At 34.5% G+C, this 17,014-nt stretch overlaps 1 protein-coding gene across 8 annotated transcripts in view; it reads right to left on the reverse strand.

Annotated features, from left to right (window-relative positions):
• Positions 1 to 17,014, reverse strand: part of LOC121421004 (MAP kinase-activating death domain protein-like) — a 106,129-nt gene continuing 89,115 nt past the window's right edge. For all 8 annotated transcript variants that reach the window (XM_041615582.1, XM_041615586.1, XM_041615585.1 and 5 more), the window contains 5 exons: positions 15,477 to 15,641; positions 14,125 to 14,200; positions 12,373 to 12,479; positions 2,848 to 2,917; positions 1 to 1,352 (listed from right to left, as the gene is read on the reverse strand). In XM_041615582.1, coding sequence (XP_041471516.1) covers positions 1,174 to 1,352; positions 2,848 to 2,917; positions 12,373 to 12,479; positions 14,125 to 14,200; positions 15,477 to 15,641 — 597 coding nt within the window. In that variant the 3' untranslated portion in view covers positions 1 to 1,173. The remainder of the gene's footprint in view (positions 1,353 to 2,847; positions 2,918 to 12,372; positions 12,480 to 14,124; positions 14,201 to 15,476; positions 15,642 to 17,014) is intronic.

Genomic DNA, 17,014 nt, shown 5'->3' on the forward strand with positions numbered 1-17,014 from the left:
TTACATATCAGTATTCTTCTCACTTTTCAGTACTAAATACTGAAAATCAGTACTACTTGGCAGCTCTGTATTGGATCATGCATCATGAGTCTCAACCCCTACCTAAGAGAATACAAAGGTCTTGAATGAACTCCACTATAAAGTTATTTGAATATCAGGGGAATAGTGGGACAATATACCCACCACTTTGGAGTGAAAACCTAAGTTTTCGCTGAAATTTCATCACCAGGAATACAGGTCGTGATAAATCAGTAAATTTAAATGAATGCATAGCACAAATTACCATCATTGAAAATAACGTTTTGTTTAGGCCCGTTCAGACAGTTTGATTATATGCTTAGATGGATGACATTGAAATGAGGTCCTTTAACTATCGATTCACAAATACTGCCTTATCTCATTGCAAATATTTGTTCAAAGATGAGTATAAATTTGTATTACTTTGAAAGCAATTACACCCTATCTCCATTACTAATTCATGAATATCTTTCCTTGTTCAAATGTAGTTAATAGTTAATGGCTGCTTGATGAATATTGAGTAAAAACTTGGCATCACTTGAAAATTATCTAGGCAAGTCTGATTATATTCAGTCAGATTGAGTAAATATGCAGACTGCTGACTGCATGTTGAAAAATATCTAGCGATGTTCTAGTTATCTACCACTCAGTACTACAATAACTATGCTTTGAAACAGAGTCTATGAGCTGATATCGTTTGGGAAGGCATTTATTTCAGACCTCTATTAGGACCACATTCCAGTCCTGAAAAACATTTGAACAATATTCTAGATTTTTGGACCATACATATATTCCAGACCTTAGTCAGATTAGGACCATGTCCCAGATCTCTTTCTGATTTGGACCATATTCCAGACCTATTACACATTTCAACCTTTATCCCAGCCCTCTTCAGAATCTGAACCATAATCGAGACCTGTAAAACATGTGACAAGTGACATTTAATTGAACAAAGTCCTATTCACTTTAGCCAGATGTCCTGGGCTAGTTTTATAATCCGACAGTCCATACATCATGATTAAGTGTCAACAGGGACTTGCATAATATCAAGGGTGCTATAAAGTATTTCAGCAAAGGAGGGCTGTTCTGTCCTTTAAAAACAAAATCCTTGTTTTACTGAGTTAGACTGGATCAGGTTATGACGATACGTCACCTTTAACTTTGCATGAACTCGCGCTTGCGTCCTGCCATCCGAGCTTCGAGTTCCTTGCGTGTGATCGTCTCGGAGTTCTTCGCAGCAGCCAGGTAAGAGAAGACGCATAGCATTGCATAACCGATATCGTGAGCCATGGCTGAACGGAACTTGTGGCGGGTGACATTCTTCTGCTGAGGATCTATGGACAAAGAGCAAAAGAAACATCATTTAGGCTTTAACTGATTCACTTGCATAAAGATTTTTCACGTTATACAGAATTTGTGACCTACTGGCCCAAATAGCAACTTCATTTCTTAAAGGACAAGTCCTCCCCAACAAAAAATTGATTTGAATAAAAAGAGAAAAATCCAACAAGCATAACACTGAAAATTTTGTCAAAACCGGATGTAAAATAAGAAAGTTATGACATTCTAATTATTTCGCTAAATTTCAAATAACAGTTATTCAATTCAATTCAATTAAAAAATGGTCTTTATTGATAATCAAACATGTTAACAATCATACATGAAAATACAGCAAGAGCTGGAAAAATCATGCTTACAAGTTGGTTTTGGCACATTATTAAATACATAGTAAAATGCATTAAAAAAGATTATACATGTAAAAGTCAATACAGTTATATGCACACCCTGGCTGGTATGCAAATGAGGAGACTATAACGTCATCCACTCACTATTTCTTTTGTACTTTATTATATGAAATATGAAATATTCTAATTTACTCCTTGTTGTCAAGTGATACAATGGTTAATTCCTCCCTGAACATGGGGAATTAGCATTAATACTATATGGTACAGTGAAGTTGGTCCTTATTGTCAAATCTATAAAAAAATTCAATATTGTATAATTCAAACAATAAAAAACAAAAGAAATAGTGAGTGACGGACATCATCGACTGACTCACCGTTGTGCATATCACTGTTTTGTGAAAAGTAAGCGAAACTTTACAATGTCATAACTTTCTTATTTTACATCCGATTTTGATGAAATTTTCAGCACTATGCTACTTTGATTTTTCTCTATTTATTCAAGTCAGTACTTTCCTGGGGCGGACTTGACCTTTAAGCTTATGGTTCCATATTTTGAGGCTACACGTCCTTACCCAGTTCAAATCTGAGTGCCCCCCCCCTCCACAGGATGGTATGTTGCCTGCACAATTAAAATTAACATAGTCCACTGGACTCGAAAAATAGTGACACTATGCATGGGCACATGATGCCAAAATGATCACTCACTAAACAGAACTTCAATAATCAGAAATATATTGAAGATAAAAGCCAGTTGTGGTGACGATTTCAAAATGAGTTTGTACAAAATCGAATGATATGACCACCAAATTGTCCGTTTGTATAAATAAAAAGATGTGCCAAAGGATTCTGGAAGAAATTGTGTAATTGCTGAGAAATTAGCAAATAAGCATGGAATTCGGGTCAAGCATCGGGCCAACATTCAAATCAATAATAATACACTGATCCATGTGCACTTATCTGTGTTGGTGATCTTCAGTGTGAACATTTCTCAGCCTAGATTTCAAGATTTCACAAAGTTCAGTTTATGTAACTGTACCAGATCTTGATCGTTGATGATATAGTGACAATTAAGCCTGGTTTTACTGACTTTCTCATGAAATCAGTGTTTACTGCAACTACTTTCATTTATCTTTATAATACTTACTGCACTCTACAAGCATGAAGATGTCCTTCTTGGTTTTATATTCTTTGATGTCCTTTAGTTCAATAAACGCCTACAAGAAAAAGAAATGTATATCATATCAAGTCAATTATACACAGTGAAAGAAAACCATAAAATGCAAAATTGATTACATGCTATGAGCAGTTGAGAAAAATGAAACTGTTTTCCCCATAAAAAAGTGCTCATAAAACAGACCAGTACAAAAAACAATTATATCTTCAAAGTGACACAGTCGGTGGTCTTAAAAAAAAGTAAAATAGTTGAAAATGAGATTTTCTGTATTAAGGAATACTGGGTCTTCTTCATATTGTGATAAAGAAGAAGTAAAGTATGATGAAAGATGAGATTAAAGAGTTTCTTCTTTTTTCTGAAAATGTTGAAGTTTCATTGAGAGTGAACCGTGAATATCAAACCTTGATTTTCCTCAGGTACATGTATTCTTTGAAGCTCTCATTGAATTTATTTCACATTCAATCAAGTACTTGAGTGGGTTATTAGTGATCAATTTTTAAGAAGTTACAGTTGCGCTAAGAAGTCCATGAACCCCACCAAAAAATGCACTCCTTCAAGCCGAGTGCTGAATGTAGAAAAACAATACTACAATGTTTGGCATGCCCAGAAAAACAACCTTTATTTTATCACCTGACTTCACAACATTAAAAAATGGCAGAAATCAAATACTGTTCAGTATGTTCATTTTCAGGTGGAGTTCACTAAAGTTTTTAGCACCACTGCACTTTATATGTACATAATACTTTGTTGAAGGGCATTACATGTATATACATGTAATGTACATGGGTCCTCTACATCTAGGGGCCTTTTTTTATACAAATATGTACAATAAACTGGAACTTGGACAGATGAGACATGTAGACATTCATAATCGCTATCGACATGGGTCACAGAATTTCCACAAATATCATTTACTGACGAATACAATATATGTCATAAGTTCAATGTAGAAGGTTATACTGACAATGATCCACTAGCTTTCTGCATGGGGGGGGTCGGGGCCAATATGATATTGGTAATATTTATAAAGACGGGGTCTTAAAGAGAGAAGGGAGAAGCAGAAAGGCAGTGGTGGAACAGGTGTAAATTATTAAAATGATGCAGACTTTTTTGGGAGAGAGAGGGGGGGGTGGAGTTGGGAAAATACTGGCAGGGCAGAGTTGGATCAATAAAATAAGGGTAAAGATTTTAAAGAAATTGTCTTTCTTGCAAAAGAGTGAGGAGAGAGGGGATGGGGGGGGCTATATATGATCATTAAATTTTACTAAAGATATTATTTATAAAAACAAGAGAGGGGGAGTAGACGGAGTTGGGACAAAATCAAATAGATGGCAAATACAATGTCAGCTATTACTATAACCAATCTTGAAAGTCATAACCTATTCTTAGAAGTAAAGAGAGAGGGGGAGAGAGGATAAAATTTGGCAAACATGATATTTAGAATAATTGCAAAGCCTTCCTCTACGAGAGAGGGGAAGGGGACACAGTTAGGACAAACAACACATTCGTATTGATTAAAAAGACATTGCCTTTCTAGGAAAGCTTAAATATCAGTACTTAGACAGTACATTAACTAATCAGACGACCGTTACAAAAGCACGAAGCAGATCTTGAAGATCAAGCCGGGTTCTACAAACAGAGCAAGTCTTTTTTAGAAGGACGCAGAGTAGCATTACGGTCACTATCATCACAAACACAGCCCACTGGCATATCTACACATGTACAATGGAATACAGGATGGATACACATTACACAACATACATGTACTTTTCTTGAGACCCACTGGCCTGAATTAAGAAAAGTATATTTTAATATTGTGATAAGTCTCCAGACTTCAAAGTAGACTCCTAGAGTCTCATGATTATTTTCTTTCATCATTGTAAAGGGGAAGTAATCAATAATCAGATTATGTCCCTTTTCAAAATAGTAAAGAGGCTTGCAGAAATCAGCCCTCAAAGATGATATATTTTCCGTCCATACTTCTGCCTTCATCGGTCCTCCGTCAAGCTACATGTACGAAAGGAGTGGTGTCATGTCCTGTAATACACAGCTGACAGCAGCTACTACATGCGTCATTCACTCCGCACATAATTGCATCTTACTGTTTTTTTATTCTACGTTCACATGATTGTGAAGACATTGCACAGATAAGCTTAAGTGGTAAATAGAATGAATGAATGAATTTATTTATTTATTATCCAATGCAATGATAATACCAATTTACAAGTTTATAGCATGTATCAAGTGTTGATCTACATGTAGTGTCATCATATCCTGCTAAAACTACAATACATATCTGGGATATCGCTATTTTGCTATTTATAAATTGATGTCGGATTCCTGAAGTTTATTTTTCCATTAAAAACTAGTTAATTTTTCTTAGATATAATATGAATAGAAGCACAAAATGGTAAAATCTATAAACCGATTTGCATGATTTAAGTAGGACAACAGGTTTTTAATATTGTTCAACTAAAACAAAAACAATATACATGTATATATGTGACATTTAAGCATAACTCATACTAATACATTTTTTAGGCTATACATTTGTATAAGGAGTCTGAAATGTCACAATTCATACCCGAAATTCATGGAAAGACCAATATAGAATAATAAATATTGACTAATCTTTTATTTGAGCAACAATGAAAACAACAACCCCTCTATCATGTTGAGACAATAAAAGCCTACTTAAGTTCTGTATTAGTTTCATTTGAACGTTGCTCTTTGGATAATAGAAGGATTATATATTATAGTCTCAAGATCAGTTTGAGGCAATAGTGTTTACTATAAAACTCATGAGCAGTCAATATTTGTACTATACATAATGATGAAATGAATACATACAGACACCCACCCAAAATAAGCAGACAAAGTACAACAAATACAAACGAATTGTAAACACATCAACACAAACTCACAAGGGTCTTTATTGAAAAAAAGAAGAATTTGCTATTCAACTTCCTTCTAAAAAACAAATATAAAATGAAAATGTGGGGGAGTGGGGGATGTATATTTTCTTTGAATTCAAACCCAACAACTTTGGGGTGGTGATAATTACACGTACTTTAATAAGTATAGGTGAATTTCTTACAAATCAAAATATATAGATGTACATTCATTTTCTTTTCTTGCAATAAATAGAACAACACATAATACTAATAGAAACAATCGGAGTGCCCCTCCCCTATCTCCCCTTCCAATTTAAGGGTTGCCCAGGGTTTTCATGCATTAAAGCAGGGCTTGACATTAGCAGTGGCCCGGGGCAACCTAAGTTGAGAGTTGGGCAACCGAATTTCTGTAAAAGCCCACACATGGTGGCCTGGTTGGGCTACCAAAGTTTTGATGAATTGTAAGGTTTTCTATTGTTCTAGGGCTTCCAAATTTGCTTTGCGGGCCACCAAAAATATGACATTGATGATTTTGGTGGCCCGATCGGGCTACAGAGAAAAAAGGTAGGTGTGGAGCATTGATTAAAGCTAAGCTTATAAGGACAACCCCTGCAATCTTTTTAATTGATATATATGTCATGGTCATAAAATACAACTTTGTTTTGCCGGTAAAGAGACGCTTCTTTTTCAAATATCTCTTTGATACAAATAAAACAGTTTGTTACATACTATGTTTATTGTATTATCTCTGTTCGTATGTTCATGAAGGAGTTGCATACGAAATGAAATTTTTTGTTCATGCACACATTATCTTCAATATTTCAAATGGAGTAACAATAATGATCTACCCTTTTGAAATTACAGGGAAGAGAAATATTTTTCATCAAATTGAAATATGAGTCACCTATCAAAGTCTATCTATGTGAAGTGTACGGTACTCATAAAAAGATAAGTACTTTTTTTCATCACTTTCACTTCATTCAGTGGCTCTCAAGCTTGCCATTCATTTTCCTTTCTCAAACGAAACCAAAACTACAGGAGTCCCATTTTTTATAAAGGACTTTTTTAATGATATTCATGAAGATACATGTATCAATCTATGAAAGAATGGTACAAGATACTGAATGCTTTTCAAATTATATGAATAATTGGCATAAGCTTTCATATTTTTTATGATATTCATGAAAATATCAATCTATAAAAGAATGGTACAAGACATTGAGTGTTCTTCAAATCATAGAAATCTTGTATGTTATAATTGTTATTGTATAATGTTCAAATTGTGATTGATAGCAGGGCTCCCTTGTAAAGCAGACCTCTGGCTTGAATGGAACTACCCTGCTTTTTATAAAGAAAACATGAATAAATAAATAAATAGAAATAATTGGCATGAGGTATTGCTTTTTTATGATAATTGTGAACTTCAATATTATCAATCTATCAAAGAAAGGTAGATAACATTGAAAGCTCTTCAAAAAAAAGATAAAATTGTCGTGAGCTCACGTTTTTTTTTTTATCTATGAAAGAATGGCAGAAGACATTGAGGGCTCTTGAAATTCTGATAAAGCAAATTGTCTCCTTGGCCTGATGACAGGAAAGAGTGCTTGAAATTGCGAGTGTTCTTTTGAATTAATCAAAATAATAATGCACAGTTCTTGTATTAGCATTTGACACATTATGATATCACATCTTCATGCAATTCAAAAGGACTTTGATGGCACAGTATTGTGAATCTAACCAGAAGTTAAAGGTAAAAAAAAATATAGAAGCAACAAAGAATTATTTCATGAGAAAGTCTTTTCAATGTCAAAATAACATCATAGATCTAGATGTGATACAATGTACATCAATGTAAACTTATATTTGTGAAATCATGAAATCTAGGCTGATAACCAATAACTCTGATGATAACTAACACAGACAAGCATACATGTACATGTATGAGGGACAGTGTTTACACATTGCTTGGAAAAATACCCAACATTTGATGGAATTCCGTCCTTACTTTGCTCATTTCTCAGCATTTTACACTTTTTTCTCCCAGAGCTATTTGGCACATATTATTTTATTAATACAAACAAACGCTTGGGTGGTGATTAGATTTCTGTGCAAACTCATTTTGATATCATTACCACAACTGGCATTTATCTTTCATGTCAAGTTGGATGTCTCCTTTAATGCAATTTTCTCTGAAGTAGGGTAATTCGTCTGATTTATAACGTACATGTACTTTGGTTTCGTTTTTAGTCGCTTCTAAAAATAACACTTTATTGCAGACATGGAGGTGAGGATGCTCTTCAATCATATCAGTGATGGGTTAGTCTACATGCACAGACTCAGGTTTTATAATGTGGTAATTTTAGTGTGCAAGAAGACCACAAGATGGCGCTATTCTAGTCAGATTTGTAAATTACCAAATGAGTTCTACACATTAAATGAACACTTTTTTTCTTTGCAGGAGTGCTCTGGATTTTTTTTAAGGAATACTGCCTTTCAGTTTGTAAGTAATATATATTTATCAATGAGAACTCTGTTCTAAAAAAATGTTGTTTTATTGTAGGATTATCCTGCTTTTAAAAGGTACTTTGTTTTCACAGAAGCACTCAGTCTTTTAAATAATACACTGTTTTTTAAACAGTACTCTGTTTTAAAAGATGTTTTTTTTATTGTAGGATTACTCTGCTTTAAAAGGTACTTTCTTTTCAAGGAAGCACTCTGTACATGTATTTTACATAACACTGTTTTTTTTAATAGTACTCTGTTTTTAAAGAAGTATTCTTTTTCCATCTTGGTCTGTTTTTAAAGAACTGCTTTTGTATAGGATTATTCTCCTTTTAAAGATACTTTGTTTTCAAAGGATTACTCTCTTTTTACAGGAATACTCTGACTTTAAAGAAGTGCACTGTTTTAAATAGAGCACTCTGTCTGTTTAAAAGAGTATTTCATTTTTAAAAGATTACCTATTTCTAATGGAGGAATCTATTCTTAAAGGAGCATGCTCAACATCATAAGACGACCATTTCACCTCAAAGGTACTGCAATTACAGTTATCATTATCAAAACCCAAATCCTGTACTTCAAGCTATTTCCTAGGCAAACGGAAGAACTAAATAACAAAAGAAATGTGTAAGGTTGACAGTGGAATGTTACACGTACACAACTACTTTTTTGTGTACACTATTGTGCATTATTTTCTTTTCCCAGCCTGATATTGTACTGTTGCTTGTTTTTATTTTTTTCCTAAGTTACTACCCCCCCCCCAAAAAAAAGCAGCTGTTATCATATAGCATTTGGCTAATTAAAAGTAAAATAAAAACAAATATGAGAGATTGAAACGGGTACACATACATGTAGAGTCTAAGCAATAAGACATAATTAGAACATTTCATGTTATATAATTTGTTGTATATATATCAGGGTTAAATGTTCAAAAGGAATAATCAACTAATATTTGCATCATCATATACACAGTGCCACTAAACAAAAGCAGAACGAATTCAAACTGAACAGAAAATACTCCAAACACCGATACGCAGAGTGATGTGCTAATATGCCCGTCTGATCACAATTTTCACAAACTTAAGCGGTGCACACAGAAAGCAAGACACAACACGGATAGGGTATCTTGTGTCTGGTCCAACTAGGGTCTGGGTAAGTGTTTGGTAAAATATAAATGAGAGGTTGGAAGATAACCAATATCAAACTAGGTTTCAAAAATATACAACGTGGGGGTACTGTACGTAAGTTTACTGGAGGCGCGAAGGGTCCACAAGACACAGTATACAGTGTATCAAAAAAAATATATGAATGTATAATATACAGTCAATCGGTCCTACCTCAGATGCCTTCATTTGTACGCACCAAGAGGGGTAAAGTAAGGAAGGAAGGAAGGAACGATAAGGGTTAGAAAAAATAGGTCTGTCATGTCACACAACCTTTGGACTATAAACTTCACTTCCATTTTTTTCCACCTTTTCTTTACAAATCTTATTGTATATTCGCAATTTTGTTTCGTTCCTAACACTTGTCAATCCATGCATAGCTGCCGAAAACATTCACGAAGCTGGCGTCAACTTGCATTACAAATTTTGAATAATTCCCTTTGTCTTTCAAAAATTCCTACTTATTTAACCACTTCAATAGATTTCATAAACTGAACAAAACTTCCAAACTTCGATACAATTTGAAAACTGGAAATATCAGAATTTCATCCATAATAAAAATATCCATCTCTTTCTTTGATTTGATTTGTAAGAAGTCTAATATGAATTTCGAATGAGATGCAATCCATTTTGAATAATAATGCTCACCTTTTTTTGTCATGAATTTCATTTTGAATTGATTTCCTGTGAGCCAGCATACCAAACACGATTACCAGCCTTTAATATACCAAACCCTAGACTAGTCTTTGATCTCAGACCTTAGAGGACCATTCACAGATGACACGGCAAGCAGCTTGTGTGGCATGACACAAACCCAGACGACAATGTGACACAAATGATTAAAGGAAAGCCTGGAACTTAGTCTAATGCATCATGCTGTAAATCTATATACATGCATTAAAATGAATCTCTGTTTCGCATTATTGGAACATAACCCCTATTGTGCAATCTTGATGTATTATATATCTATATATAACTATAACTAAAACCATTCAAATAAAAAGCAGAAGGTCAATGAAATAAAACTTTTTTTCCACAATGGATTCTTTTCTATCATTGAAATCGAAGACTAAAATCAATGCTATAAAAAGTGATCAAACAGAATGTAGCGTTTACCCCCACGAACAATAATTATCATTTAGGTTTCAATGCGAAAGCGGCTGTAATACATTCGAGGCAAATTATCATATGACACACATACATGTTAAAGATCTTGTATGCGGAGGAGGAAGGAATTAGAAGTAGAGGAAAAAGGATAAAAGGGTAAAATAATCTTTTAACTCTTATTGAATTAATAATTTGTTTAAATGATGGTGTCGGGGCTATTATTTTGGCTTATAAAGGAGGGGGCAAATGGGAAGAAGAACCCTCATTTTGGCGCGTATATACCTATTAACACAACATAACAAGCTGAGGATGAGCCATTTAATCATTCCCCAACAAAACAAAATGTGTGCATTGATTCCCAAACCTCGAACTTCATCATGTAACGGTCTTCATAAAATTTGGCTAAACTTTAAAATTCAATAACTTCATTATTTGATATCAGGTTTTGATGAAATTTCCAGTACTTGCTTCCTGAATTTTTACTCTATTCATAATTACTTTCCACCCGGAATACCCCTTCATTCTTGTTTTTTTAAAGATCATTACATTTTTTAAGTCTGAGGGTGGTTCATCAAACAAGTTGCCAGTGAATAGTCATGGAAAATCCTAACATCAGGGCCCCTTCTTACAAGGAGTTGCAATTGATCCAATCAATCGCAACTATGGAAAGCCAGCAAAGTCAACATATAAAATGCATGTTTATTTTTTTTTTAAATCTAGATATGAATATACATCCATACGTATAGATTCACTGATTTCTTCACAATTTGGTGGCATCTCCTTTGTTTACAAAGAACATTTTGCAAATTTCCTGGAGAAAAAAATTATGACGCTGATGGATTTCCATAGAGTTACGATGGATTGGATCAATCTTAACTGTTTATAAGCCGGGGCCCTGATCGGCCAAGAGAATATTTGTCAGGTGAAATCACTGACATTTCGTAAATGATATGCTCCCCTATACGAGTTCTGTCTATATAAAGATGTCCATTTATAGACATAAGAAATTTGATTTTAATTACAGAAAATCCAATCTAAAGTGTTCACGCGACTCATATTTATGGCATGTTTACAGGGTGATTGCTATGGATTTTGTGCATTTTGGGCAGTGTTTAACAAATCCATTATAACAACAAATACTCTGATATCCTAATTTAGCAAAAATAGATATGTTAAGAAGGTATGGAAGAACATTTTTTACTATTTGGGGAAACCATGCTTTTAAGCCAAAGTCTATGGACCATTAGGTTTACAATCTTGACAATGCGTAGAAATATATACGGAACAGAATTATCATATAATTTAGAAGGTCTATGCATGTCTCTTTTATTGAACCTGATCATCTGAGCTCAGGAAAAAAGTGAACTTGACTTATGATAGTTCTGTGAAACCTTGCCTGACATTTAGGGGAAATAAGTATTTAAACAATATAGTCATCAATATAAAAGTATACTTTTGTTTTCCATTCTTAAACTTTTGAAAGAAGCTTGCTTGGCGTTCCCCAAAAAAGAAAGGTATACAATATACATGAAAGTATATTCATCAATGTAGAAAATTACTTCAGTTCAGCAAATTTCTTCTGATAGGTTTGTGAAACCTTGCCTTGAATTCAGGAAGAGTAAAATGCAAAAAAAAAAATCAATCCCAAAACATAGTCATCGATCGAAGACTTTATATCCAGTTTGCATTCTTGTGATAGTTTGACAATCAGGAAAATGGAACATGCAAAGAAACATGACTCATGAATCATTCATCGATACATCTCATTTGTGAATTCAAGATGCCCGTTGCTACAATTCTCACCAGGATACCTAAGGCAAGGCTGTACTCACCTTTGACTGGGGGAACTTGAGTCCAACCCCTTCCATTGTGACTTGGAGTAGACCACCTTCTCCTGTTTTCACGTCTTGGATAGGAAACTCGCCACCCAGCTCAGGTTCTGAGAAGAAACAAAAGGTGATATTTCATCCCATTCATTTTCATTTCATTTCATTTATTTATTCCAAATTCTCATTAAAGGACAAGTCCACCGCAACAAAAACTTGATTTGAATAAAAAGAGAAAAAATCAACAAGCATAACACTCAAAATTTCATCAAAATCGGATGTAAAATAAAAAAGTTATGGCATTTTAAAGTTTCGCTTATCTTCAACAAAATAGTTATATGAATGAGCCAGTTACATCTAAATGAGAGAGTTGATGACATCACTCACTCACTATTTCTTTTGTATTTTATTACACGAGATATGAAATATTTTTATTTTTTCGTCATTGTCATGTGAAATGAAGTTTCATTCCTCCCTGAACACGTGGAATTCCATTATTTTAACATTTTGTGCTTCAGGCAATGAGGTCCTAATCATCAAATTCGTAAAAATTGAAATATTGTATAATTCAAACAATAAAAAAACAAAAGAAATAGTGAGTGAGTGACGTCATTGACTCTCTCATTTGGATGTAACTGGCTCGTTCATATAACCATTTTGTTAAAAATAAGCGAAATTTTGAAATGTCATTACTTTCTTATTTTACATCCGATTTTGATGAAATTTTCAGCATTGTGCTTGTCTGATTTTTCTCTATTGATTTAAATCAACATTTTGCTGAGGTGGACTTGACCTTTAAAAACACACAACATAAAAATCAAAGAATACACTATATACAAATAAGGATACAAAAATAGAATAACAACAAAATACTAGTAAATGAGAATATGAGGGAGCCAGCATACATGTAGGCCGATGGCCTTTCAAAGGCTGGGCTCCCGAGACCATAATAAAATGATAATCGTAGAAGAGAGAATGTATAGGGTATGGGAGGGTAATTAGGCAATAGATGATTCTTAAAATGACAATATAGGTAAGCTTAAAAAAAAGACCACACTTTAGATCACCAGCACAGCTTAGCACATGTGGGGCTATCCTGCAAGCACAGACTCATATCTGACACTTTAACTAATTATATCATGTCTGGAGTGAAGAATTGATGCCAAACTGTATGTGCCTTGGTAAGCCAGCCACAGTGGTGAATCTAATCTCACTACTTCAGACTATGCATTGTGCACTTTGCGAATTGCGACAACCAGGAAATCAGAGGAATGTATTATCATTATTGCTAAGAAAATGGAATGCCTAGATGCTTTTTGCTTATTTCCCAGCGATTTCACAATACCTTCCAGAATGCTTTTGCATAATATACTTGGGTAGTCATTTTATTGGATTCTGTATGAACTTGTTCAAATCAAAATAATAATAATAATAACGGTATATTTACCCAGGGTAGCCACTTTAGTTCTATAAACTGTTCTCCCAGCAGGCCCTGCTATTATCATAACCCGGCTAAGCTTGGCTACCTATTCGGAGCACACATCTTTTTGAGGAATTACTTCCTGCTGGTACCCATTCACCTCACCTGGGTCAAGTGCAGCACAATGCGGATGAATTCCTTGCTAAAGGAAATTATGCCATGGCTGGGATTTGAACCCTGGACCCTCTGTTTCAAAGTCTGGAGACTAATCCACTGAACCACGACGCGCCATATCTACAACACACATTTATTTTTAAGTACAGACATAAATATCTTACCTGCAGTCATACCATTCTTCTGCCTTGAAGCTGCTTTCTCCATGCTCTCTTTGATGCAGAAATAAAGCTCTCGACACTGCAATCAACAGCGAAAATAATTTGTACTTGAGTTAAATAAAGGAATCGGGAATCAAACAATTGGAGGTGATTGATTGCACCTATGACAAAATATACACAAACGAGTCTCTCTAGCAAATTACACATCATATCACTTATGCTGCAGTCAAATTACCCTACGGCGGCCGTAGGGCTAGTCGACAACAGCCATTTTTATTCATTTTTGTTCAAACCACCTATATGTAGCTGGTACACAAAATTTAAAACGGCTGTTTTAGACTCACCCTAGGGAAATATGACTGCACCATAACGCTCATAGTTGGTGTCCTTCACAAGATTTATACAAAAATAAATCCTATGACAAAAGGGCTTATAATTTTGAGAGAATTCCAAAATGTGAAATGAATTACACGGGACGCAGTCAGCAAAAATCTTTTAATTTTTTCGCAGGACTTTGGGGTTTTCCCTTTTCTTTATACATCATTATTTTCAGGGGTGATGATGATGCTGATGATGATGATGATGACACTGATGATAATGATGACACTGATGATGATGATGATGATGATGATGATGATGATAATGATCATGATGATAACAATGATAGTAATGATAATAATAACAATAATGTGGTAAGAGTTATATTTACTGGAAACTTGCCTGATTATTATTACTTAATTACTGGAAATAAGTTTGAGTATTAGATGCTGAACAATTGTTGGGTAAAAGAGAACATCCACATCTTTCTTTTTTTAATTCTCTTCTTTTGTTGGGGGGTAAATATTAGGTGGAAAGCATTTTTGGTTGGTAAATTTCCACATTTCCACATAACATTGGGTAAAGCTTACACAGCATTTTGCAATAGTTTACCCAACAATCATGCCTATCTAATCTTTACCCAATGTTGATTAAAAAAAATAACAGGTTGACACAAACGACAGGATAGTATTGAGGAGAGCCATAAAGAAAATGAACTGTCCAACCCCACGAAGTGGGAAAAACAAAATCTAAACGTTGACGATGAAATGTACAAAGTTGATTTTAAAAAACACGGGTATATGTACAATGGGATACTGACCTTTTTCATATAACATTTATCCAGCTTGGTGGTATTCGTGACCTTTCTCCATAGACACAATACTTGATATAATAGATGGAAAGCATTTTTCATGGTTAAATTTCCACATAGCATTGGGTAAAACTTATAACAGTAAGTAGCAGTATTTTACCCAACAATCATGTGTATTTCATCTTTACCCAATGTTGATTAAAAACATGTACAATGGGATACTGACCTTTTTCGTATAGAATTTATCCAGCTTGGTGGTATTTGTAACCTTCCTCCATAGACACAATACTTTGGTTTTAGGGCAGTAGGTCATGTTTATTAGCCTCTCGTACCAGCATCTATCGCACACAGCACCATTACCTGATCGGATTATTACACAGTCATCGCACACCTGGGAAAATGAATGTAGTAGAAAACAACTGTTAAAGATCCAGACCGGACCCAAAAATGAAACCGACAAATTATATACCAATCGAAAGCTTATAAGCTACTAAATACAGCAAGGTATGCTTTATGCATTTTCACCGCTTCCCAGCTGAGTATTTTGCTTAAGAATATTCCAATTATCGGGCTTCGAACCCCGTTTAGAAAATAGGCTCTATTGTGCTTTTCACCTGCCTCGAGACCGTGACGTCACGTTGTGTAAGAAGCGTCGTGATTCCATAGGATTGTACACAGAAAAACTGGGTGATTTTTTTGCTTTCCAGATAACGCATTTCATTCTCTTCACTTCTATCACAGAGGGATATCACATATATTTTTTCCCACAAGCTTGAATTTATGAAATCTACAGTTTTGAACTAGTTTTTGCCATAGTTTATTTCCTGCTTATTTGTCGCAGATTTCAATTCTATCTGCATTTAGATTATGTATAACAACTTTTCCTGACATAGCAATTTAGGCCCAATAAGAGCCAAACAAAGAAATCACAAAAAAGGTAGTGAATAGTTGTAGGTTTACAACAATTTGAACAGAGAATAATTTTGAGTGCCATTTTCATCTAAAAACAAAAAAAAATGGATTCATAACATGGAAATGGAAGAAAATACCCAATGCTTTTGTACACAAACCTATGGAATCACAACCTTCAGACACAACGTGACGTCATCATTTCCAGGCGACGTGGGGGGTGCTCAATCAAAGCGTAATTTGGAGGAGCAGTTTCTTTGATTTTTATTTAATATTTTTAACTATTGGAAGGAGATATATGTAATATTTTTGGTATATTTGTATTGTATGAGTCATTACCTTTATTTTGATATATGATTGTTTTTACACCGGTCAGGGTCTTTAACAACTCTAATTGATACCAGAAAAGTGTTTTAAGAATACTGTAGGGGGGAGGGAGGAGGCTATTTATCCCCCACCATAATTTGTCAATCCATATAATAAGCTTGAACCTCAAGGTTCTTATCCAGTATTGTTTCAAATCTCAAACAACTTTTTAACATCAAAGTCACCGCAACAGGATGTACAATTCCAAAGTTACACAACATTATATTTTGTGTGCATTTCAGACTCCCAAATTTGCTCAAGAACATGACAATCTATCCACGTGGTGCTGCACTCGAGCCAGGTGAGATAATGGGTACCGGCAGGAAGTAATTCCTCAAAAAGCTGTGTGCACCTGAATAGGTAGCCTAGCTTAGCCGGGTAATAATAATAGCAGGGCCCACTGGGAGAACAGTTTTCTGAACTGAAGTGGCTACCCTGGGTAAATATATCATTATTATTATTATTATTATTATCATTATCATTATCATT

This window comes from Lytechinus variegatus, chromosome 9, assembly GCF_018143015.1.
Source record: "Lytechinus variegatus isolate NC3 chromosome 9, Lvar_3.0, whole genome shotgun sequence".
In the NCBI taxonomy this organism is placed as follows: Eukaryota; Metazoa; Echinodermata; class Echinoidea; order Temnopleuroida; family Toxopneustidae; genus Lytechinus; species Lytechinus variegatus.